We start from the raw sequence: 26,693 nt of genomic DNA, 5'->3' as shown, positions 1-26,693 counted from the left end.
ATAAATAATTGAAAAAAAGACACAACAGTTAAAAATGCAAATTCTCCAGACTGCCTTTTAATGAATCAACTTCCTAATATTAAAATCACTGAACCAAAAGATATTTCCAAGGAGTCATTATCTAGATATATATTAGATATAAGGAAATCAAGCCCAATTTGAAATTAATCTCAAGACATAGCACATAAACATCACACCCCTCCCAGAGCACAATATAAAATAGTCCTCTAAGGAATATAAATATTTAGTATACAAGGAAGTGAAATTACATGATAAGAAAAAAATATTTGAAGTTAGCAAAAACTTCTTGCTAAAGATTATTTATTGCACAATTTATCATTTTCTCCTAAGAATAAAACAGATACTACTACCATCAACCTCTAAATGCACTAGTCAAACTTATTTTCTCAAACTAAAGTTCTACAGCATTTTGAGTAAACGTTTTGTTACTGAGTTAGGATAGAGAACACTGTATAATTTATAAGACAAATTCCTTAGACGACATGAGACCATTTCACAAAACCTAGAAGGCACACATATTTCCTATCATAGTAAATGCATTTAAGTACTTCATATTTAAAAAAGACAAAGCTGTACAGAGTAGAAAAAAATGTAATTTCATCTATTAAACAAATTTACAACATTTATGGTTAGATATTACAGTAGACCCTACCTAACATTCACAGCTCAAGAATTATCACCCAGTTTTAATGAAGTGAGCCGAGACCCATGTTCATTTATTTGATAAGGCTAGTATAAGACATTTTGTATTTCACAGTAGATCAGTTAGTGTCTTGGAGCTCATATTGTAAGATAAAAAGGTGCAGGCAACATCAAGTCACTGGGCTCACCCCATAATCCCTTTAAGGGTGAAGGATTCTGGGGATAAAATAAATCATTAGCTATATTGGAAAGACCCCAAAACTTGTAAAGTCACATTGTTCATTTTCAGAAACACTTTAAAGTTAGGCAATCTGAATTAAACACAGCAAGTCTAATCCAAAAAGACAATTTAAAATTTTTAGAGTTGGAGAACATCTCAGAGGATCACTTATCACAAAGTTCTTTTCATAGAAGAATCAATGGAGAAGATTCAGGGATATGTAAATTGACTTGAATTAAAACTTTTGACCCCACCCCAATTTTTTTAAACAACTATCAAAATTATTACTCAACAAATTCTAATATATTCTATACCAGCTGTACATCATGTATTTTCACTGGTTGACTTAATATTTACTCACTGGAGTACATAAAGGGAATTTATATTAATATGATTTATGTAGTTGAGTAGGGTGTGTGCATGTACACATGTGTATAAGGGTATTAAGATCTTTTTTTTTTGGTACCGGGGATCGAACTTGGGTCCTTGCGCTTGTGCAGCAAACAGTGAAACCACTGAGCTAAATCCCCGGCCCAAGGGTTTTAAGATTTTACTGTGGGAAAAAAAAGGTTTCACTGATGAAATATTATGAAAACCACAGATAAAAATCTGTTTCTAAAGGAGGAAGCTACAAACAAGAGTAAGATATTTTCTCAAGATTATATAGCCATTAGGTGTACTACCAGGTATCATACAGTCCCCAGAACTCCACCTGTATAAACCAACAAAAGTGAGTATTTAACTATTTGGTATTCAGCATGAATATCAATAGATTAGTTTTCAGTCTTTTGGGGGCAAAATCAAGTTGTATTAGACATTTTCCCTTGAGATGGATTTTATTTGCATACCTACTAAAATCTTAATATCCAAAAATTTATGTCATCAATAAGCAGCAAGTTGGTATACCTTGGTACTTAGAAAAATAGTAGTATTTGCAAGTTACCAAGAATAAGTCAGAAAATTTACATGGAATGTTAAAATATTGTTTTAAAGGAGACTTCAGGCCCTAGTTTTATTTTGTGCTGAAATGTTAATGTTAAAATTTTTACTTCATAAGCAAGATCTAAAAATTGGTTGAGGTGCTACTAAACATAATTCCACTTTTGCTATATTCCTTTAGAGACTTTATGAAAACAGTGAGACAGCCCAATTATCTCCTAGCTTGCAGAGGTGTTTTGCATATATATGGTGAGAAAGCCTCGTCCTATGTTCTCTTTTTTTTTTTTTTATTTTTTAATTTTATTTTTATTTTTTGTCCTATGTTCTCTTAATCTAAGAAATTTGAGGACTTCAAAACCTCAGAAAGATGCCTTCAAATTTAAGTAAAAGCACCATAAACCAATGTTGAATTACTCATCATAATCTGTAAATATAAGGGTATGTATTTGTGGTGAAGAAAAATTTCCTTCTGAAACTCCAGGATGCACGAACATTATCTAAAGCTGCTTAAAACAGTTTTTCACCTTTGGGAAGGCATTTCCAGAACAGCCAAGAATATTCTCCAGCAGAAATTCATTTACAAGGCAAAGTTCCAACTTTATAGTCTTCACCCAAATTATATATCATAAAAAATGACCTTTAAAGTAAAAAATATGTAGTTGAAAAACACACTGTTAAAGTTACATAAAGTTATGAGACTGTGGCTCACTTCAAGTAAAAATTATCAAAGGAGCAATAATTAACCACAAGGGGGCATAATACACACTCCTTAGATTCCAGCAGAAAGATTAGTTTTAAGTAGTAATATGTACTTTCACATAGTCTGTTTTTAGTCATTAAATTTTTCTCTCAGATGGTTGCAAATTTTCAAATTTCAAGTTTTTATACCTAACTAAAAAGATTCCAGAATACACCTGCTCTGAAAATCTGTAGTTTGTCCAAAGCCTCTGGAAATATTGCTGTTATTTGCTAGCAAAGGATTCAAGAGCAATTAGTTCTAATACATATTAGAACAGATAAAATACAGTCTAAAACAGTACCACATTTTAGTTTACCATGAATGGAAGACATGGAAAGTTTATTTAAAAAATGGGACACATTATCAGAATAGCAAAAATAAGAGGATGGGAAAAATTAGTTTTTCTGTATCTGTGTCAGAAGGTACCTCCATTCTTCCTCCATGACCACAATGTATTTGTAGCCCACAATAACAAAAGAAGCTCTTCCCACAAGGTCATGGCCTGTGGGGCTGGCCTGCCTCATCAGCCATGTTAAGAATATAGTTAGCCATGTCATCTTCTGTGGGTGCATCTGACACTACCCAAGATTCATTTGCTCCAGTCATCTGTAGGCGACAAATAGGGCAATTCCTGTGTCGATCACTCCTATTAGGGAAATCAAAACAAGAAGTTTATTTTCTTTCTTTCTTAAAAATAAGCTTGATTGAAAAATAATATATGTACATGGATTTAAAAAAATCAGCATAAAAGTATACAGTGAAAAATAATTCCTATCCTAAATACTCCAGTGTATATGTGCGTATATCTTCTAGACCATTACATATCAGCACAGGATAAAACTGTTTATGCTTTTAAAAACAAACTATATGGGTATATCATAATTTATTTAGTCTCCCATAAAAGGATGTTTGTTTCCCTGTCTTTCGCTGCTACAAGCAATCCCATTAATTTATATCCTTGTGCCCAAATAGGTAGTTTTCCTTTATAATAAAAATTCCTTGTCCTGAGAGGAAATTCCCTCTCACAAATGGAAGATCTCTTCACAGTGTAAAGTGTAAATATTTATTTATATTTAAATGGAAGACATTATGCTAGGAATAATTTATTGACAGTAGCAAGGGAATAAGGCAGCAGGAAAGGGTGTTTCCAGTTGTTTTTCCCAGTGTTATCTATATACACGCAGCTTAACAATGTGACCATGCATACAGGTCTGATACAAAGTTCTTTGGTTCATAAATAACATGAAGACTTCTTAAAGCAACTATAAAAATGGAGCACTCAAGGTTTAAAACAAGATGAAATTTATAGGCAGATAGCTTTTCTGATAGGTAAAGGATACATATATATATAATCACTTAAATTAAGGTCATGTTTTCCAAAGGGATTTTTTTTCCTTGTCAAATATTTTGGAAACTTAAAAATAGCATTTCAGCCAGAAATGTATTATGCAAGGAAAAATGTTTTTCTCTTCATCTCTCAGTGAAACCTGGGATCAAAGTAATCAAATTTTATCAACTGCTCTTTGGCTTTTGTGCAAAACTTTAGAAATGTATTCCAAAACCAAATGGGAAAGCCAGAGCTGGCGTATATTATTCAGGTTTATTTCTGGTTCCCCAGAGATATTTTACAAGATAATTATGTTTGTTTGTGAGCAAAACATCACAATTTAAAAATAGTCAACTTCTACTTCCGGCCAACAGAGACCAGATTTATCTTCCCACTTAAAACAACTAAAATACAGGACAAAATGTAGAAAATAATGATTTGGATGTGGTGGCACATGCCTGTAATCCTAGCATTCTGGAAGGCTGAGGCAGAAGGATCACAAGTTCAAGCCCAGCCTAGGCAACTTAGCAAAACCAGATTACTGGGAAGGAGAGAGCCATGCAGAAGCAGAGTTGTAGAGATCTACAGAAGGTCCCCCTTCACTGTCTTCAGCAGAGTACGTCTAGACCAGTGTGTGCAGTTGAGGAAGCTTCATGGGGCTGAGAATTTGAGGGAACAGTGCTCAAAGCTCACAAAGGGCATGGGATACTTCCTGTTCTTACAAGCCAGATTGGAATACCTCATAATTATTGGAGATTAAGTACAGTACTTCAAAGGGTCGAGCCTCATTAGTGGGGAATAATTAGCATTAAACACTGATCTGGTCCCATCTAACAAATTATATAAGCCAGACCTAAAAGGATCAGACTGTTTGTAAGTAACGTAATTATATTCCAGAACAAAGCTCAAGAATATTTTTAGTAATGCAAAAATATCTAGTACCTAAAATGTAAAATTCACAATATCTGGCATTCAATCAAAAACTACAAAGGATATAAAGAAACAGGAGAAAAATATAGCCCACATTAAAGAGAAAAATCAATCAAAACAACCCAGAACTGTGACACATAATAGAATTAGCAGATAAGAACATTAAAATTACAACTATATTCCATATATTCAAAACAGTAGAGAAAAGATCCATTATATTAGATGGGAAATAGAAAATATTAAAAATTCAAACTTGTAGAAATGAAAACAAAAATATCTAAGGTAAACAAAATTATACTTCACGGAATTAATGATAAGTTAGACATTGCAGAAAAAAAGATTAGTGAATTTGAAAAAACATAATGACTATTCAATATGAAATGCAAGTTCAAGTGGTCTAATGTACAGTAACAGGAATCCTGTAAGTAGAGGAAGAGAGAAAATAGTAAAAAAATTTTTGAGAAAAAAAAGGCTGAAAATTTTCCAATATTGACACTTTACAAATCTAAGTAGTTCAACATATTCCAAGCACAAGAAACACGAGAAAACAAAAGCAAAAACAAACAAACAAAAACAACTCTAAGGCATACCATGCTCAAACTGCTTAAAACCAGAGAAAAGATAAAAACCTTAAAGTAGCCTGAAGAAAAAAAAGGACACATTATCTCCTGTGGAATAAAGATAAGGATGACAGATACAGGAAAACAACATAAGCAAGAAGAGGCAGAGCAACATCATTAAAGTACTAGAAGTAAAAATACTGTCTAGAATTATGTAGCAGAAAAAAAATCTTTAAAAAAAATTCAGACATTCAAGAAAATCCTATGGAGTTTCTAGAAAACTACTAGAACTAACAAATGAGTTGAGTAAGAATGCAGGATACAAGACTGATGCACAAAAATCTATTACCTTTTAAACACTAGCAATAAATGATTAAAACTTGAAGTAAACCCCATCTGAATATAGCAAAAAATATGAAATGCACAGTCAAATTGGTCACAGATGTACAACACTGAAAACTACAAAAATTGCTTAGAGATATTAAAGACCTACAAAATGGAGGACTATATTGTATTAGAACATACAACATTGTTGGGGTTTTTTTTGGTACTGGGGATCGAACTCGGGACCTTGCACTTGCAAGGTGGGCAGCAGAATCACTGAGCTAAATCCCCAGCCCTAGAACATAAACAACATTCTTAAGAAGTCTGTTATGGCTTGTATCTAGATGCCCTCATAAAGCCTCATGTGCTTTTAGGTGGGGCTTTTCAGAGGTAGCTGGATCTAGGGTGTGTGAATATGAATTAAGGGTGTGTGGTAACTAAATTAGTTCATTGATTAGTTTAGCACAGTTCTGAGTATGGATGATAGGAAGCCCCATCCTGGTGTAGGTGGCACCAACCAAAAGGCTTATAGCCTGGATGGAATATGAAGGAAAAGACGGAAGAAGGCAGGCTTATTGCTTCCTGCCTGCCACATCATGGACTTTCTCCTTTGTGATCCCCCTTTGCCATGCTGCCCTGCCTTGGAGCCAGCAGTCTATGGACTGAAACCTTTACAAACTGTGAGCAAAAATAAGCCTTTTCTCCTTTAACTTCATATGATTCTCTAAGGGTGGGTAGCATAGATGAAATATAAGGGACAGAAAGAGGGCTGCTGTAGTCACTTGCTGCTCGCTGCTTTCTGTTTGCCGTGCTTCGCCACAGACTGTTTCTCCTCTGCGATGCCCCTCTGCCTTGGAACAAGCTGACTATGGACGGAAACCTCTACAAACTGAGCTACAATAAACTTTTTCCTCCTTTACCTTTGGGTGTTGGATATTTTGTCTCAGCAATGAAAAAAGTAACAAGACAAAAGCTATACTAATAAGAGTAGTATGATATTGGAATGAAATAGTCAAGATTAATGGAACAGATAAGTCTAAAAATAGACCCATTTTGAACAACTGATTTCTAGCAAAGGGGCAGAGGCTATTTGGTGAAGAAAAGACAAACCAACTTTCAACAAACAAATCAAAAGGGATTGTAGATCTAAATGTAAAACCAAAAAACTATAAAACTAAAACTTCTGGAAGACAAGCTGGTATCTTTTGTATCCTTGAGTTAGAGATTTCATAGATATTACACTAAAATAATTATTTATGAATCATAAATTGATAAATTGGACCTCATGACAATTAAAAATTCCTACTCTTTGAACGGTACACTTAAAAGAGAATGCAAAGCCAAAGCAGAGTGGAAGAAAATACGTGCAAATCATACACTGTATCTGATAAAGCACAAGTATCAAGAATGTACACAAAGAACTATTAAAGTTCCCAATAAAGGGGCAAAGATTTGAATAGACACTTCAAAGAAGATATACAAATAGTAAATTAGAATATGGAAAGTTTTTTAACTTGTCCTGTCAGTAGAGATCCATGAGATACCACTATACAGCTGATTAGAATGGCTAAAATTAAAAAGACTGATGGTATCAAATATTGGCAAAGGTATAGATCAATTGGTGGTAGTTTAAAAAGGCATGACTGCTTTGGAAAATGGCAATTTCTTAAAAAGTTAAAACACGCACCTACTATACGATCTAGCCATTTTACTTCTAGGTATTTACCCTCTCCCAAATAAAAATGTATGTCCATAAAAATACTTGTCCAACAGCCTGTTTAGGAACTTTTGTAACTTAGCCAAATCTACAACATGAAAAAAATCTCAATTATAGGGAATGAAAAGAGCCAGATACTTCCCTCCCCAAAACAGTATATACTGTATGATTCCAACTATTAAAATTGTAGAAAATAAAACTTATTTTTAGCAGATGAAAGTACATCAGCACCTGCCAGAGACCTGAGGGGAAGAGTGGGGAGGAAGCTTTATAACGGGGCACAAGGTAATTCTGGGGGCAATGGATATGTTCATTATCTTGTTTGTGATGATGCTTTTAAGGATGTGTGCAGATGTCATAATAGCCAATTGTACTTCAAGCCCAGTGTGATGCTCATGCCTGTAATTCTAGCACTCTGGAAGGCTGAGGGAGAAGAATGAAAAGTATGAGCCCTGCTCAGGCTTCATAGCAACTCAGACCCTGAATCAAAATTAAAAAGGCCAGGGATATACCCCACTATGAAGGCCCTGAGTTCAATCCCAGTACCACAAATAAATAAATGAATGAACAAACAAACAAACAAACAAATAAAATTGTACCTCAGATATATGTAGTTTATTGTAAGTCAATTATGTGTTACCTTCAATTTTTATTTTGTAAAACAATGAGCCTGACCGGCTAATATCTAAAGTGTTCCCCAGATCCAATATTCAAGGATTTATTCATTATAAACACAGAGAGAGAATAAATGTGGAAATGAGAAAAAAAAGAAGAAAAAAGAAAGTATTTGATTCTAGATTCAAATCAGGCACAAATCTCCTTACAAGTATCAAAACCAAGTTATGTTCTCCACATCTTACAAACTTTAGCTATAAAAACAAAAAAATCTCTTGAAGATAACTACAATATTTTTGTACTTTTGAAAGTTTATTCATACACACTATCCCATTTGGCTTCTGCATATCCCTGAAGGCAGCAGATAACTTACCATTTATCAATACACTTCTGGCAAAAGCTGTGAGCACAAGGCAGGATGAGGTCAGCTCGTCCATCCATGCAGATACAACACTCCTCCTCATCGGTCAGCTGCTTCACCCTGCAATGTGAAAGCTGAGCTGGAACAATGATATTCTCTGTCCATATGCTTTCTACTTTGTTTTCATTGCCTTAAAAAAAATTACTAAACATCTATAATATAAAGCACAATATGACTTATTGCAAAGTTAACATCAGACTAATATTAACATCTTTTAGGAAGGGCAAATATATTAGGGAAGAAATACAGGCATAAATTTCATAAAGACTGAATAAAAGATAAGTTCTGTGATTGTTAAAGAAAAATTATGGACAAAAACTGGAAATATTCAGGTCTTTCTGAAAATAACTCAGCCCATTTTAATCATACTGAATTTACATAAATGAATTCAACCATAATATAATTTATCACAATATAGGATTCAATGTGGTCTAAAGCACAGACCTTGCATCAGGGCCTTACAATGCTGAAACTGATAGTTGGCCCAAAAATGAATAGTCTAGCCTCAAGTATGAGGTTCTATGGGAAACACAAAAGAGTTAGAAGCCAAGTCTCTCCTCAAGGAGCTCTTTCATCTTCTTGGGAAGAAAAGAGAAGTTGAACCTTCTCTAGCTACAATTCAGAGTCCCCCAAATGAGCCATGTGCCTTTGCACATGGTTATTTTTTGTCCTGGGATTGCCTTCTTTGTTTAGTAAACTCTAATCTCAGTACCTCAGCTTAAAACATCCACTTTCTTTCTGCCCTCAAAATCAACATCTACTTCAATCAAATGATGTAAAAATTGCATAGCTCTTTGAAGATAAGAGTCTTTGTCTTTTCTATGAACTAGTGTATCAGGGTATCACTATAAAATAAAAACATACGAAGTCAAGATGCAACCTTAACTAACCAATTAGGCATTGAGTTTTACAGTCTCAAGGCACATGAAAAAGGGAAACACTTTCACCTCCTCCAATAAGATGATTGCAACAAGAAGCATTACTTTTATTTGCAACCATATGGCTTACATATATGGGTAAAACACAATTCTCAGTTTTTAAAACACTTTTAAAAAATCACCATTCTGAAGAGGGAGAATAAAAAAGCAAAAAATCAGATTGTGGTCTTTGAAATATTAACTTTACAAAGTAAAACAAAGATAGGCCTAAACACTGCCTACAATATTCTAAAATTCATTTGGCATGTCACTAGCATTTGTATAGCCCAAACCTTTAAAACTATATTAAAGATAAACCGAAAATGATGAATGGAAAATACAATTCAACTACTACATAATATTTGGAAACGAGATGGTTAAGAATGGACTAGAAAATGCAACTGTAAATAAAATAATAAAAGAGAAATTCTTGTTAAACACTTTCTGAACTTTATAATAAAAGACACTATCACCATAGATTTCTGCTGTCTACCCAGAATGACAATAAGACAGGATGTCAACATGTTTGGACATATTTTTCCAATGAGGCATTTACAAATTTAAATTATGGTCACGATTGTCAAATGGTAACAGGTGGGAGTTTTCAATGCCAAAAAGCATAATAGAGAAGGAAAAGAAAGTTTAGGTAGAACAATAATACATTAGGCCTGAGTAAACAAGGACCATCACAGAAACTCTGGCTGACTTTACCTTCTTCTGGTAACTGAGTATATGCAATATGTGAGCCAACCGTTTTTCATTCCTGAATGGACTGCCAAGTCCCAGAGTCAATATTTAAAATTTTAATCCTCCAGTTAGACACTTTCTGAAATAATCTTGTCAACTCCTTGGACCTAATTCCTTCAGGGCTTTGACTAAGGACACAGATACCTATACCTATTAAAAGGGAATCATTAATATTTCCTTTGCCATTAAATGGAAGAATATAGAGTATAAGAGTAGATTCCTGGGGACTGGGTTGACAGAAACATTACCTGGAATGAATCACTTCAACTTAATTTTAATTTGACACTATGAAATAAATGGAAGGATAGAGTAATCCAAAACTTAATCTGGTATATAATACCAACTGAGACAAAAAGATTTAGGGTGCCATGAGCAGCACCAGCAAAAATATAAATGCACTTTCAATGGTCTGCGTATTGGAAAAGAGAAACATGGTAATTGTGCACGTATACCTTCCCATCCAAAAGCTAGTCTGACAAGATGTTACAGAGGATGAGTTTTCATCAGGTTCGTCAGAGGTGGAGCTCTGAGCCAATACTCCTGCTGCTTGACTTGTGATATCTTTATAAAGCTGAATGAACTGGTACAAATTCATGATCCGTGATGCTTCTACAATGCCACTGCTTTTGTTAATCTAAAAACACAAAGAAAATGGAAAAAAAAAAAGAGGTGAGATATGACACAAATATTTAGTCAAACACCCTAGAAAAGAGGTTTTCAAGATTTGTAAATTACTTAAAAAAATTCAAAAGTTTGAATTAATAATAACATGAACCCTTCACTTATGAGGTTCAAAGAACTTATACAAGTTTGTCTCATTTGATTGATTAGACATCACCCTGTTTATAGAGTTGATGAGGTTAGGTGACTTTCCCAGAAATAAGAAATGAGTTTTAGAGATTAGTTTTGACAATTCTTTTATTTTAATTTCTTAAAGAATTTCTTCATTAAGGGATTTACTTGACTTCAGCAACCACTTGCCATTCTAAGTGAAAAAACAGAAGGATTTCTTGAATATACTTAAAAAAAAAGCTTCTAAAGAAATAAAATTAAAAACTAACAAAGTGGTTAAATTTTGAACTGTAACAAAAACTCATTTAATATAAGGTGAGATTAATGGCCTAGAGATTGTCACCCTACAGATTCTCCCCTTCCAGTTTACAAGCCTATGGGAATAAGATATTTAGGGCAGGGACAGAGGAATGCTTTCATATGGCTTCAAGTAGTTAAGGAGTGGGGCATGCACTCTTTTCTGAAATGACCAAGGACAGTAGGGTAAGGGTGAAATACCCTTGGATAAAGAATTTGAAGTAATCAAAGAAAGATTAGATGTGAAAGACTTACTTTTAGCACAAGAGATGGTTGAGAAGACTGTGGGAATAGAAGCCGGGAATCTATTAAAATGGACATCAAGTAAATAGAACAGGCAAAAATCAGAAAATATTTAGACAGAAGTGAAAAATGCACAGAGAAATATATAGATAGGGAATGTTGGCCTAGGATGCATGAGGCATTGGATTCAATCCCCAGCATGCAAAAAGAAATAGTATAAATAATAAGAAAACTATCATAGCAACATTTAAATATTTAAAATTAAAATAATAGTTATAACTATTATTTATTTATTGCTTAATATTTCTAAAAGCAGTGAAAGAAAATACTGAGAATCAAGAATAAGTCAGATTCCATATTGTGAAAATGGGAGAATCATCTCTATCAAAATTTGATTAAATTTTGGGAAGGTAAGCTCTATATTGAGATGCAATTATGTAATGTTATTTGTAATAAGAGACTGTATATGGAGTAGAGAACAACAGAATTAAAAGGTGATGCGGACTTATAAAGGTTTACAGAATAGGCCTTCATAGCTGAGGAAAGTGGGCCAATCTTTCTTTTGAACTTCATAGTACAGAAGAAATCATGGAATAATTCAGAAAAGCTTAGTAATATAATAGCAAAGTTTATCACACTATAATTAGTCTAATCATAGGATCCTTCAATAAATACTCATAAGTAGCCATAATGTAGATGTTATGGTAGTATGTGCAATGCTCTAGGTACTAAAGACATAGTGTGTATAATACAAAAATCCCTGCCCTCCTGCCAGTTACATGATAGGTAGGAGAGACAGACAAATACCGATGAAGGTGGATAGAAATCAGGGTTATGGAGAAGATGAAATTGGGGAGAAGGAATGCTGAAGGGCTGCAGGGGAGGTCTTAAAGATGACATGTAAGAATTGGAAGAAGTACAGGAATGAATGATATATAGATATCTGGGGGAAAGACTATCATTTTAGAGACTAGTGTAAAGGCAAATGTATACCTGGCAAGGAGCACAAGGAGTCCAGCAAGGAACCCAGAGTGGACAAGTGCTGGAAGATAAGGTTAAAGGATGAGGTAGGGATAGGATATACAGAACTTTGTTGATTATAGTAATGACTGGCTTTTATTCCAAGTGCATAGGGATCACTGGAGGGCTGTGAGCCAAGAAGTAATATGATCTGCTTTACATTTCAAATTGTGGTGTGGAATAGACTAGTGCTGAGAATAGACATGGGGGTGGGGGAACAGAAACAGAGAGACCAGTTAGGAAGTGACTCACATAATCCTGGTGAGAGATAATCGCTAGCTAGGAATAGAGTGGAAGTATGGTGAGAACTAGCTAGATTCCAAATATATTTTGAGGAGAAAACTGACAGAACTCACTTATGGATTGACTGTGGAGTATGAGAAACAAAGAATCAAGTACCAACTATAAGGTTTTAGTCTACATACAAGAATGACAAAATATAAAATTCATAAAGTTTAATACCTTAGTATATATTTTTAAATTAACCTATTAATTTTTCACATATTTCGCCAAAATATTCCATTTAAACATTATTTTTAAAATAAACTAAATTTTACTTGAGGATAATCATAGCAGAATACAGAATGTCAAGATAAGGTCTTACTGTAGATACAGAGGGCAAACTACAAGCATTTTTGAATAGCTTTCCTGCTTCTGTAAGATTTTCAAGTCCGACCTAAGTCTTTTCAATGTAAACACTGACTTCCCAGGGATTCTTTCGAAAAGAATCTAAGAAGGTAAATAAGGGCCGGGGATTTAGCTCAGTGGCACCGTGTCTGCCCTCACAAATGCAAGGTCCTGAATTTGATCCCTGGTACCAAAAAAGAAAAAGAAAAACAACAAGGCAAATAAAAAATTTTCTTTCAAGTAGATCTAAAATCAAGGAAAGAAATTCTCACAAAAGAAAGATCTAGTTGCTTTTGTCTTTAATACTTTTGTTTTTCTACTTAGAATCTTATTTCAAGGAAGATGTTTACACTAATTGCATACAGATATAGTGGTTAGAGATATTAGGGTAAAAAGGATTTTCATTAATTAATAAAATTAAACATTAATTCTGTTTGTCAAAAAGAAGCAACAGAAAACGAAGGGATCAAAAACATGATCGACTTCTATTCCACAGCTTCCTATAATTTATACAGGCCTCTTCTGTGAGCTGAGCACTTTATGAAATAAAAGTGGACAGTGAATGTAATTTAGGTAATACCATGTATCGACACACAAGGAAAAGCTTCATCCTATCCCAGTCATGTAAAGTGAGAATATTTCTTCAACATATTTTTGATGTTCAGCACGTGCTAAGTTCCTACCAGGTGCCAAGCACTGGATTTTCAGCTGTAAGGGACATAAGAATGGTTCCTGCCTCGGGGCTTACTATTTACTAGGGTGCTAAGAACCTAAATAATTTTTTATTTAATGTTGAATTTAATGATGAGCCAGGTTCCTTCTGCCAGTGTATGTGTAAGGAAAGGATGTGACCTAATACTGATCAATGAGGTGAAAAGAGATTTCCTGGTCTGTAAATTAATCAATCCCGGAGCTGGTCTATATTAGGAATTCTTTTTTTTTTTTGGTACTGGGGATGGAACTCGGGTCCTTGCGCTTGTGCAGCAGGCGGTGGAACCACTGAGCTAAATCCCCGGCCCAGGAAGTCTTGATAAGTGAGAAAACAAATACTGCTTTCATTTAAACTGGCTTAATAGGAGTTTTCTGTGACTTGTAGCTGATGGCAAGTTAAAATGATTGAGGAATGAACCTTCTAATTGAGGGAACTCAATAAGCATTGAGGACTGGGGTAGAAAAAGTAACAGCCTAAATTAGTTAAGTCTGGTCAAAGTGCAGACTATAAAAGGAAACAGTTATGAATAAAGCAGAAAAAATAACTTGGAGCCATATCATAGAGGGCCTGAGTGACACATTAAGGGGTTGGGTACAGTTTGTGGGCAATCAGGAATTTGAGGAATTTTAGGGAGGGCAGTGAGCTCATGAGAGTTATGCTTTGAAAAGGTTATCTCACAGCAGTATGAATTAGAATTGTGAGAAAAGTATTGAGGTGTGAAGATTAATACAGAATCTACAGCAATCTGGACTAAAGAGTAAGGGGCACGAACTATAAGTACCTTTTTGAGGGCATGGAATTTGTCTTATTTATCATTTATTGTATTCCTAGTGCCTGGAATTCCATGTTTGAATAAACTGGAAGTGAAAGACACTAGAAGTAAAACTGATAATCCACTAGGGAAATCTGACATACTATTGAGGTTATTCCTGAAGTCTGTAACTCAAAGGAAAAAAATCTCCTAACCAAGCACTCTTTATGAGTTGGTTAAGATTGGACTACAAGGCATTTATAAATGTCCCACTTATGCTTTATATGCATATGGATGATTTTACTGTATATTTCTTTGTTTTAAAACATGGACTGCCATAGAAGGAAGCCTAATAAAATTTGTGCTTCTATTTTTGCTCAAAGGCCTGTAGCTTCAAAAAGGGTAAGTATTGTGTATTCTAATCTACTCACTGGTGGATGGGTCTTTCCAATCCTCTATGACAGCTGCCATTACATTTTTAGCAGAACTGATATATTCAATTATCTAAAATGTGAACTACAATACAGTGCATTGACAGTGAAAAATCCATTATATAAGTAAAAATCATCAAAATAAATCAAACCAAACCTTTAAGTGTTTTTTAAAAATTAATGAAACCCAGTGTTCTTAAAAGAAATGGTCTAAGATAAACTTCAGTTTTTAAGGTGTCATCTTAGTGCTCAACAGTGTCATCACAGGACTCTATAGCCAGGTAAGCCCCCAAAAGAGGTAGAAGGAAAGGAAAAGAGATTACCAGGACCCATATTTATAGCAGCATAATTTATAATAGTTAAATCTTGAAAGTAGCCTGTAGGTCCACCAACAGATGAATGTATAAAGTGTGGTACATACACAATGGGATATTACTCTTCCATAAAGGATAAACTTGAGTCATCTGTAGGAAAACGGATGTACCTTGAGAATATATGTTACATGAAATAAATCAGACACATAAGCTTAAATATTGTAGTTTCTCTTATATGAAAAACCCAAAATATAAATAAAGAGCAAGATAAAAAATAGATAATAGGAAAAAGGGAAATAGATCTTTTGCAAAAGAGGAGATAAAGTGAGGGAGGGGGGAGAGAGGGAAGGGGGAGGGGTTTAAAAAAATTAAGATGTGTTACATACACAAAGTAACTCCCCTCAAGGAATGTAATCATTATGTACTGTAAACATGTAGTAACAGAAAAATAAAAACTGAAAAAAAAGCATTTCATGTAAAAAAAAAATCCCTGCTATACAGCAATTAGATAACTGGCAAGGTACAAAAAGTTGGCTGGAAGGCGATAACTAAATCAAAACTATGCTTTACTGGGGCCGGGAATTTAGCTCAGTGGTTCCACTGCCTGCCTTGCAAGCAAGCTTAAGGTCCCAAGTTCGATCCCCAGTACCAAAAAAACAAAACAAAAAGCTATGGTTTACGAAATCATAAATTACTAACATTTATTTCCACTATATTATACTATACTATTAAATGTGATTCTAACCATCAGACTAGTTTAAGCTCAGAAATGGAAGTCTCTATGAGTCTTACCTTGGTACAGACCACCCGTACAACCACTTTCCAAAAGGCAGAGGAATCAGAACCAGGTTGTACCTCAAAGAGAAGATGTTTTTCCTGGCCAGCAGCCACTTTAGCAGTTCTGAAAAGAGACAAGCACATCTGTTAATTTTATGAAAAGTTATACAAAATAAAAGAACTATGAAACCAGATTCAATAAATACTTTCAGACAGAGATGGAAACATGAAGAAAAACATCATGACAAATAATAACTATAAAGTTCTTAATAACTGGATTTTTGGGGTTTTTTTGGTACCAGGGATCAAACTCCAGTCCTTGAGTTTGCGAGGCAGGCAGTGGAACCAGAGCTAAATCCCCGGCCCAATAACTGGATTCTTAAAACATAAAGACAGAGAATGTTTTAAACATAAATATAAAACTTAATTTCCAAGTTTTTAAAAGTCAATAGCTTTGTGGAATTATATTTATAAAATCCACCTCAATTGTCTTTAAATTTCTAGCAAACCCCTTTAGAAAAAACAAGTCCAAAAAATGGGACTTAAAAAGCTTAGCTGGTTTCACTTATCAAGATTTTGACTATTGCTTCATATAAAGTGTAAAAATATCTTGTTCTTGCTTCAGTCCTGTTTAAGTAACATTAAGGTATCTCTTTGAAAGTTTTTGTTTCTTAGATAATTTGGAGCTTGATCAAGTAAAACAAACGATTGGAGATATTAAATACAGCTTTACTGTTCTCTTTTAGCAGAGTAATTTTGAGAGCCACAGGATTCTAACATAAAAATATAACATTTTTAGAGCATGATAATTCAGTATCACGCTATCAACACCAATTTAAATCAGTGCAAAGACATATTTAAACACTGCAATTTCCTTTTATCATTTCTAACATTTCTTTCTAAGCACCAATAAAGATCACATTCAACAAAGTGACTTACAGCTAAGTAAAATGAGGCCACTGAAAATAAAACTAGTCTTCCAGTGAAAATAATTCAGCCATGCCAGTTTCTAGTTCCTGTTTCCCAGCTACCAAGCTACACTTCTGTATACATTTCACTTTACAGTTGTCAGAGAGCACTGCACTTGTGAATGGCCAACTCCAACCCATGGAAATTGGTACATTTCACCTTACCAATCAATACTTTCCGTTACTTCTTACATAGCCGTGACATAATGGAAACCTCAAGGGGAAAAATAAAATGAAAAAGAAAGACTTACACATCATTGAGTTCGGCTACTCTCCCAAGAAATTCTTCGTAAGTTAAGGAGCTACTTTCTCGAACCAGTGTGACATGTTTTGCTACTTTTTCTGGTAACTTGTTAATAACCAGCTGTGTCTGATCCGAAATTTGCTGTCCCATGATGAAATGATGTCTTTTATAATCCAGAAAAAGTGTTGCTTCACATACCTCCTGTCAAATATATGTTACTTTTACATAGAATATAAAAACAGCAGTATACCCACCCTTCAAAAAACAAAAAGGAAAAGACAAACTTTGAGAGTTCAGTAGACTTATATGAGTCTAAGATAGGATTTGTTTAAATGACTATATATATATATATATATATATATATTTTTTTTTTTTGGTACTGGGGATTGAACTTGGGTCCTTGCACTTGCGCAGCAGGCAGCGAAACCACTGAGCTAAATCCTCGGCTAAATGACTCTATTTTTAAAGATTTTATTTCTGTATTTTCAGAATCATATTACTAAATATGAAAACAGGATTCACTTATGATATTGGGAAGATAACCTCTAATTCCTATAATTTTACCATGTCAAAACCCATTATCACACACATACACACAAACACACACATGTGAGCATGCACACACAAAAGCATATAAGTGACTGTAGTTAACAGGAAATTTGTTTACCTTATTTAATTTTCTTAACATTTCCTCGCTGCTTACCACATGTCAGACTCCAAACTAAGTGCTTTCCATGTACCGTATTATGTCATTTATTTCTTACAACATCCTAAGAAATAGATAGTGTTGTATCTTTATTTTACAGATTAAGAAATGGAGCTAAGTAGCTCATGAAAAATACACAGTAAGGGGTGGAAGTGAACTTTGAACTTGTGTTTATCACATTGTATAGTGCTTACATTCTTGACTACTATAATGGCTGAGGTTATAATTTTATCAGCTAAAAATTTGTTTCTGAATTATTTATAAATGTGCAACTTATTTTTAATTTAAAAATATATAATACATTTTTGTTTTGAAAAATCTAATAAAATTAAAGTGTTAAGATAGTTTAACCACCTCACATTTTCTGCTTAGTGGAAAAACAGCTCTTTGACTCTAATCCCTCTAAGTATTTTTAATGTTGAATTTATGTAATTTGTTTTCTAAATATGAGTCAAAAGGCTGGGTCACTACTTTAATAATGTACTAACAATTTAGATCAATAATTTGTTGAATTGACTTTAAAATTTAAGCACAAAACATTTACTGTATTTTAAAGTCTTGAAAAATATAATTCTATGTGTTGTGTCTAGACAAGTTAGATGTGTTTATTCTAGACAGTTATTTTCCTCTGGTAAAAAATTACCAGAAGAGCAAGCATTTTTAGTATTTGTCTACGGTAATATATTCAATAGCCGTATGTGATAATCTTGTTCAATACAAATATTACTATTAATGATGGCAAAACAGCAACTTCTCAAATCACCATAGCATTGTGCACTTCTTTTTATTCTAAGGACAGTTTCCAAAAAAACCCCCAAATCCCCCTCAAACTTACAAATGAACAATGTATGACCTGAAAAGTAGGATATATTAGATTAAGTCTTTCCCCAGAAAGGCAGTAACTTCACTCTGACATTTACTACATATATTCAGATTAAAACTATATATTGTCCTTATTTTTCTTGTCCTCATCCATAGTTATAAAAATATTAGGAACAAATGGTTGCAGACTAGTGTTAGGGATTCACTGTCTTACATGGTCTTTTTAAAAATTAAACTGAACAGGGCTGGGAATTTAGCTCAGCGGTTTCGCTGCCTGCTGCGCAAGCGCAAGGACCCGAGTTTGATCCCCGGTACTAAAAAAATTAAAAAAAAAAAATTAAACTGAACAAATACTGTGTTCTAGGGATATGCCTGTGAGTCACTGAGGAACATCCAAAACAGTGGAAACAACAGTAATCACACAAATAAGTAAATAATCACAGAATGAGAAACACTAAATCAAATACATATAGGGTGCTATGAAAGCCTATAAAGGGGGAACCTGACTTAGTCCTGGATCAGGGAAGAAGTCCCTGGGCAAACATTCGATTTGAGTTTAGGTCAGTCAGGGTTTGTGTGGGGTTGGGAGGGCATGGTGAGTGAACATTCCAGGCTGAGGTTACAGAAAGTGCTTGAGATAAGAAGTACCACAGTGCCTTTGCGGTAATTAAAAAAAAAAAAAAAAAGACTAAAATGTCTCAGGCAGAGAGGCAGAGGGAAAGGGAAGGCTGGCACCAAGAAATGGGATATTTAACATTTTTACTGATGACTTGAAGACAAGATTGCATTGCATGCCTGCTCAGAATGTGTATGACCAAAACTGGAGTGAAGAAATGAATATTCACTGGCTCAAGAACAAAACAGGTGCTGAGTTGCTAAAATTAAATTTAATACAACAAAGAGTTAACTTCTTCTGAAAATGTTTTGAAAAGTCAACCACAGAAAAGGACCCAGCATATAGTATTAGAATAAGTCTTTCCAAAAAAGCACTCAAGCCATTTTATGTACTTAAAAGCAGTTAAAATATAAAAGGTCCAAGGTTTTTAAGAAAAATCAGTCAACAATATAATAGGAACATCAAAGATGCTAAAGTAATCTTAAACTCTTTCTAAAAGCAAATGTTCAGAGCAAGGAGACTAATTCCATTGTGCTCTGCAATGGTTTGACCACACTGAAGGTCTAAGCAGTGAGAATTTGAAGGATATTAAATTAGAACATATTCCAGACATTATGTGTTTAAAAAAGGAAACAAAGTGATTTATTCTCTATTAGCATAGCTTGGTGACAACATGCTACAACGTGATTTGTTTGTTCAAATATTTGAGGTGCTGTCATGCGAAGAGGATGTAAGATTTATATTCCACAGCTATAGAGAAAAAAATGGCCAATAATGTAAGTTAGAGAGCAGATTTCAGTTTAATATAAGAATGTCCTACCATCCAGAAATAGAAAGGGATGTTGTAATGTGCATGGATTTTCTTTCACTGATGTATGGAAATGTTTAAGTAAAGATAAGAGGTTCATCTCATGAGTAGAATAAAAATTTCTGCCTGGGTGGGAAGTGAAGTAGATTTTCTCTAACCTAGTATTTTACTCCCCACATTAAACTTAAGCTTCCTCAACTTTCCTGTACCAACGGAATCAAAATGCAATAAGACTCTTATCAACCAGAAGTATATACACAATACTTAACAAAGAAAAAAATGAAACTTTAGAAATACAATCTCTATAGTTAATGTAAACTTATAATGATAATTTAATCAATATATGTAAGAAAGGTAAAATTGTTCTCCTTGTATTCTCTTAGAGTTCCAGCCGGGCCTAAGGCTAAGAAGACAAAAGTATACAAATTGTATTTAGCAATTTTTACATGTACAGTACCTAGACATCCTCACAAGAAAAATAAGACAAAAGGAGGAGTTAGGGCTGAAAGCTAGGTTGGACAAAGAGTAGTAAACTGTGAAAGTATGACAAGATAAAGAAGTTTGGGCTAGTGTAGTTAACTATGGAAAAGTGACTAGGAAAATAAGATTACTTGAGGAAGGTTTGTACAGATTCCTGTTGATCTCAACTGCCCATCTCTAAGAATGTCTTCCTTACACATGAGAGTTTTATCTTCTGCTTTTGAAAGAAAAACAAGGGCAGAGTGCATTTCTCTCATCTGCTACTTTTTAAAATGTCTGTAATACCGGCTGGGGATTTAGCTCAGTGGTTCTGCCGCCTGCCTCGCAAGTGCAAGGTCCTGAGTTTGATCCCCAGTACCAAAAAAATAAAATAAAATGCCTGTAATTCAAAATGATCCTTTTGCCAAAGTGGAATAATTTGGGGTGGCATAATTTAGGGTGACCACATTGCTCTCCAAAACCATATTTTAAAAAGGAGTCTTGGTTGGTGATTTATCAGTTAGAAAATGTTCTCTTTTGTTTTGGCATGTTTTGACTGGTGCCTAATTTTAAATGACAAAGTTTATTATGTGAGGCTGCAAATTAGCTTCTTTTCCTGTGACTGCACTTAGTATCCAGCAAACCTCATCACTGACTCCTTGCATTAAATAGTAACATTATTTACAGACTACTTAAGAGCAGGTACAGTAGTTCTCAACCTGGTTTAGGAGGGAGGGCCTTAAATTCACAGCTTATTTTGAAAACAAAAAAATTGATAAATATTATCATTCATCACTAGTGTAAAAATACAACTTATATACTGCGTAAAACAACAACCAAGAGTACACATTCACAAAAACAATCTGTTAAGGCCATCCTTTAGTCACTCGCCATAGCTTTTTCAGTGTTTCACTTTGATGACTGCACATATTTCTGTCATAGCACATATCACCAGTTGTCACTTGCCCATCCCCCTCCATGATCTTCTTCAGGTTATTTAACTGTGTTCTCTCTTCTGGAAGATACACAGGAACATAATGTTTTCTAAATGAATATAGTAAATATTGTTGACAGCTTTGAGATTATTATTCACTTGGAATTCTTTTGACTTGCTATTTTGTTCAGTTATCTATTAGTGGGATATGTGGAGAAAAGTAGAAGTTAATGGAAGAAGAAATGCAAAATTGTAAAAACAACTAATTTTTATGTAAATTGAGAAATATTCATCATTTGATATTAACAAAATACTTCCCTCTAAGTCATATGGAACAGTAGTATATCCCATAGGAACAGTCTGCAAACCACTGGCATAATATTTGGCAAAAGACAAATTAGCAAAGATTTCTTTAAAAAACCAGCAGCTCTCAAATTATTGTGCCACCTATAACCTAGTCCTTTCTAGCAGGATAGAAATGTGCTTTCAAAAAACACTTGAAGTGTTTTCTGAATAAAGAACTGTTATTTTGAAACTCACAAGAACATCAAGGATTCCAAAAATGCCACATTCTCAGTGGGTGGTACATACAGTTATCTCGTCTCTTTTTCTAAACAAATGAATTGTTGCAGTCAAAATATTCCTTATAAAAATATAACAATCACTGATGGGTAATTGGCAATCCACCAAAAAAAAAACAACCCCACAAAACATCTCTGAAAATTTAAACCGTAATTTATTCATAACAAGATTTAAGTAAAATTGAAAAGCCTGCACATGCCATAGAATAACTAGTCGGCAAGTATTTAGAAACTCTGATATCCATTCCCCAACAAATTTTGTATCAAATTCACTTACAAAAAAGACGTTTCTAGGTGAAATTATCAACTGCTTTCATATCAATGCTCAGTAACACAGGCTAAGTACTACAACTAAGTCCCTAAGGGTACTATTTATTATTCATTGCTTACTCAAACTATGTCTTTGAGTAGCTATCAGCTCTTTCTCAAAAGAGGAAATTAATACAGTTATAACAGATACAGAGTGAAACAGGGTGTTCTGCAATCAAAAATCTTATCAAAAAAATTAAGAATGCAGTACTTTACTAGGAAATAAATGGATCTCTAATACCACTAGTGTGTTTACAGAATATTTTTTAGATATTTAAAAAATACACTACACTTGTAAAACTTCTCTTTTGACATTCTCTCCTTTTCACAACAAGGAGAAAGGATGTGTGTATTTAGATAAGAACCGAAGAGGGATCAAATATAAAGTTAATTTACATCAAATGACAAATAACATATTTTTGAAACATAGCATCGTATTTGGGAGAAAAATATTTAGAATCTGAAGCCAGGCAGCATGAAAAGGGAAAAATTCATACTATTTTTGAATTGTGAATTACGAAAGCATCACTTTTCAGAGGGGTGACTTCCATATAAAGGTGAGTAACTCTGGATCATTAGCTGATTGGCAACTCATGCCCCAGGCAAAATTCTGAATAAATGAAGCTCTCTTTATAACAAGAAAAATGGGCGGGACTGAATAGCAGCCATACTTTGTGCTGGAGATGTAAGAATTGTAAACAATTACAGAAGTGTTACTGCTGGGGGAACAAATAAAATGCTGGACAGCGCAAAATAGGCAAGGGTCAGAACATAAACCTACATTGGCATTTAATTAATAAGGAAGCAGGGGATAAATTTCAACAACAGTAAATCCACATTTTGGAACACGAGACAAATAGCTGAATAAATAGTTTCAAAAGCTAACAAAGAAGGCTTCTTTTCCTTCAGTATAATCTCTACAATTATAATTAAGAAAACGTTTTTCTCAGCCAGATCTCAGGATAGCAGCTAGTTTGACAGACGGCGCTGGGCAAGAGTGGTAGCCCAGGCCAATTTGGAAGCATAGGGTGTGCTAAGTTGAACGACTTAGCCTTTCGGCGGTGGAGCCCCAGGCAAAGGGTTTTTCCTTTCGAGTGTAATCAACCCGCAGTCGCTTCAGTGTCGCCGCCTCTGTCCCTCCCCAGTGAACCCGCACTTTTCACCAACCCTAAATCTGGGGGCCGACTGATGCCCCGCGGCAATATTCAAAATACAGTTCTAGGTCCAGGAGGAACACCTCTCCTCACTTCCCAGAACCATCCCCAAAGTGGGACCCACCGTCTCCTCCCTGGCTATTTGAAACCGCCGGTTGGAGACGGTGCCCAAGGCGGGGCCTCCCAAACCAGCCCCGCGCTCTAAGCCGCGGCCTGGAAAGGGAAGACCGGCTCGGCGGTCAAGGCCTAGCCGCAGTTCTACTCCCGGGATGAGGGTGTGGAGCAGCTAAGGAAGGACACGGCGGAGAACAGCGCTGCGGAGCTCACCACAGGTTCAAGGCATCGTGTCCCCACAGCAGTTACGCCGCTTCGCCTGCGGCTCAGGCCCTCCGGGGAAGCGGTTCGGTGGCCTACAAGTCGCGCCTCAGTGACGCAAGGCCCAGCCCGAGGGCACGTTGCCCGGCAACAGGCCTCAGCCCTCCTCCGTTTCGCTTCGCCCCGCCTCAAGCCCCGCCCACCTCTCCTGGCGCCTCACCTGCGGACTACAGAGGATTTAGCCCCCAGGCCTTTTGAGAGTTGAGGGACCGTTCCGAACAGCCCCTGCCTGATCTTGAGGCCACATTGCGAACCCTGGTTTGGTCAAGGGTAGGATTCCAAGCCGCCGCATAAGTCTCTAACCTCTCTTTGGTCATAGCGGTGTGAAGATTATCTTGTTTCTCTGTCATGAAATAGGATGGGATGGTTACCTAGCTGGGTTGCTAAGTATAAAAGAGAATTTGAAAAGTGGCTAGCACAGAGTCCCAAATGGTAAGCTTTAATAAATGATAGCTATTATGTACACGTGTTGGCGATGTCATTGCTTTTCAGGACATTTTAGGCAATAATTGCTGTTAAGCATCTGTCTTGTTCCAAGCACTGCACTGAAACATTTTACAGGTACTGGACTTACTTAAGTAGTTTACTCAACGTTACACAGCCTCAAGATAGCAGAGCAAAGATTTAAACCAAGATAACATGGCTGATACTATTGTCTCCATGATTAGCAGCTAAACCAAATTCCTAAATTAAACTTCTTAATGTTTGGATACCCATAGGCACCTTTTACAGATCATTTTGATATAGGGAAAATATAACTCCCAAACTGTTAGATGTCTAATGGGCCGAGTTCATGGTCTGAAAACATCGAGGAACGAAATTGAGAACCAAAGGAAGAAGTTTGGAGAGTTTTATTGGAAATAAGAAGAGAATAGCTCCTGGATTTTCAGGAGAGGTCCCAAGTGGGGTGGCCACTGAGGCCCTTTGTCAGGGGTAATTTATACTACAAAGTCACAATGTGGGTACAACATGGATCAACCTATAGGATTACAAGTATAGCTGCTTAGCTAATATTGATCAAATAGGGAAATGTAGCAAGGGTACATGGAAAGAACAAAGACATTTTGGAGAAGGGATGGGTCCAGGCATTCTGTTCACCCAACTGGGAGACTGATGCCTATCTGGACCTACTGGGCCAAGTGGTGGTACTTACCTTATAATCTCAAGTTATTGTTTATCCCTTAGGAGGCATGTAGGCCTGGCTATTGCATCTCTATCTTGAGGCCTGGTCTTCTTCAGATGCGCCTCCAGCCACAATTCTGATGTCTTTATTTTTCCACTGACTTCCTTGAGTGTCCCGTCACTGACTGTATATTAATTTCTATTTAATTTGGCTGCCTATAATAATTTGAAGGTTTTTTATTATTATTATTATTATTTAATCTTCACAGCAATTTTGTGAGGTGGATATTAATAACTTCATTTTACCAGTGAAAAGACAGGCTTAGAAAAGTCAATTAATTTTTTCAAGATCAAACAAGTAAGGGGCAGAGCCACACTGAAACCTGAGCCTGTGCTTTAAACTCATTTTAAACTGCCTTAGTTAAGATGATAAGACTTCATCAGCCTGTGCACCAATGTCTCCCTGACAACTAGTACAGTGCTCAGCAGAAACACGCTGCTTCTTCAGGTAGCTGAAAACCAGATACAGGCTGTGCTATCTCCGGACAGACAGAATGCAGAATGGGATGTTATAGAAAAGAGATAAGACTACAGAGTACAATGCAACATCTTCCCAATGCCAAGTTACCTGATAACATCCATACATCTGCCCTGACCACTGCCTGGACCCCGACCACAAATATTCATTCAGACCCCTGTACTTAACAGACCTCTTCCCAATCCCCTATAAAACTCCCTGCCTTTTTGTTCACCACTGACAGCTTTGTCGCCCTCAGTCAGCCTGCACCCAGGTGAATGAAGTCTGTGCCTTGCTGCCTTCCACTTGCCTGCTCAGGTGGTCTCTTTCCTCTGCTATTTGTCACAACAGTGTAGTACCTCCTAACCTGTTAGAAATCAGGTGTGCCAAGGTCATGTCTCCTGATATTGAAGAATGGATTCAAGGATAAAAGAGGTTAAGAGCAGGAAAAGTTTATTGAGAGAAAACTAGCTTCAGGTGTGATGGATATGTTCATTTTCATGTTTATAAGTCATGGTTTCATTGATGTATATATGTCAAAACTTTTCAAATCGTGAAAATTTAACTAGACTTAAATCATGTCTAGTTCATTGTATGGAATTATAAATAAAGTTGTCAAAAAATATGTAGGGAAATTTTAAGAGGCTTTGTATTTCAACCTAATCTGAGTTTGGTAGTAAGGAAAATCACTCTGTGAAAATTGCCTACAATTCCGTACAGTGGGACCAGTCCTCCTTTTTTGTGGTTAGTACAATGAAAATTAGACTAAAGGAGAGACTACATTAATAAGATATTTTAAAATTAGTACTGTTAACAACACCAGATTGTTCTTTCTTGGCATAACAGCTTTTTTAAAAAAAATCTTGTAGTACAGTTAGAAACAATGGAATTGAGGAGGTCACTCCCTTCCATCCTTTTTTTTTTTTGGTACCAGGTATCAAACTCTGGTCCTTGTGCTTGCGGAGCAGGTGGTGGAACCACTGAGCTAAATCCCC

The 26,693-nt window shown here is 35.4% G+C and overlaps 1 protein-coding gene across 2 annotated transcripts; it reads right to left on the bottom strand.

Annotated features, from left to right (window-relative positions):
* Window positions 1-28: 28 nt before the first annotated feature.
* On the bottom strand, window positions 29-24,164 carry Rnf141 (ring finger protein 141). 2 transcript variants are annotated; one of them, XM_013074698.3, is made up of 7 exons: window positions 24,012-24,106; window positions 17,963-18,065; window positions 17,303-17,496; window positions 16,099-16,207; window positions 10,572-10,753; window positions 8,408-8,515; window positions 29-3,207 (listed from the first exon to the last, which is right to left on the bottom strand). In XM_013074698.3, the coding sequence occupies exons 2-7, from the start codon at window positions 17,981-17,983 to the stop codon at window positions 3,057-3,059; spliced, it is 765 nt and encodes a 254-aa protein (XP_012930152.1). In that variant the 5' UTR covers window positions 17,984-18,065; window positions 24,012-24,106; the 3' UTR covers window positions 29-3,056. The 2 variants fall into 2 exon arrangements, with proteins under 2 accessions (XP_012930152.1, XP_004851476.1); XM_004851419.3 differs by lacking the exon at window positions 17,963-18,065 and having other exon boundaries at window positions 24,012-24,164.
* Between the last annotated feature and the right edge of the window lie 2,529 nt (window positions 24,165-26,693).

Source organism: Heterocephalus glaber, unplaced genomic scaffold (assembly GCF_053883595.1).
Source record: "Heterocephalus glaber isolate CG9 unplaced genomic scaffold, H.glaber_assembly_v1.0 deba00001428, whole genome shotgun sequence".
In the NCBI taxonomy this organism is placed as follows: Eukaryota; Metazoa; Chordata; class Mammalia; order Rodentia; family Bathyergidae; genus Heterocephalus; species Heterocephalus glaber.
Note: the sequence above shows the minus strand (reverse complement) of the source record. Positions and strands in the feature narration are given on the sequence as shown.

Excerpts from the sequence above, each read along its gene's own strand:
- Rnf141 (XM_013074698.3), bottom strand. The coding sequence starts at position 17,983 with ATGTTAAGAAAATTAAATAAG. Across the intron at positions 10,754-16,098 it reads TACGGGTGGTCTGTACCAAG|ATTAACAAAAGCAGTGGCAT; the intron begins GTAAGACTCATA and ends TTGTGTTTTTAG. Across the intron at positions 3,208-8,407 it reads CAGAAGTGTATTGATAAATG|GAGTGATCGACACAGGAATT; the intron begins GTAAGTTATCTG and ends TTTCCCTAATAG.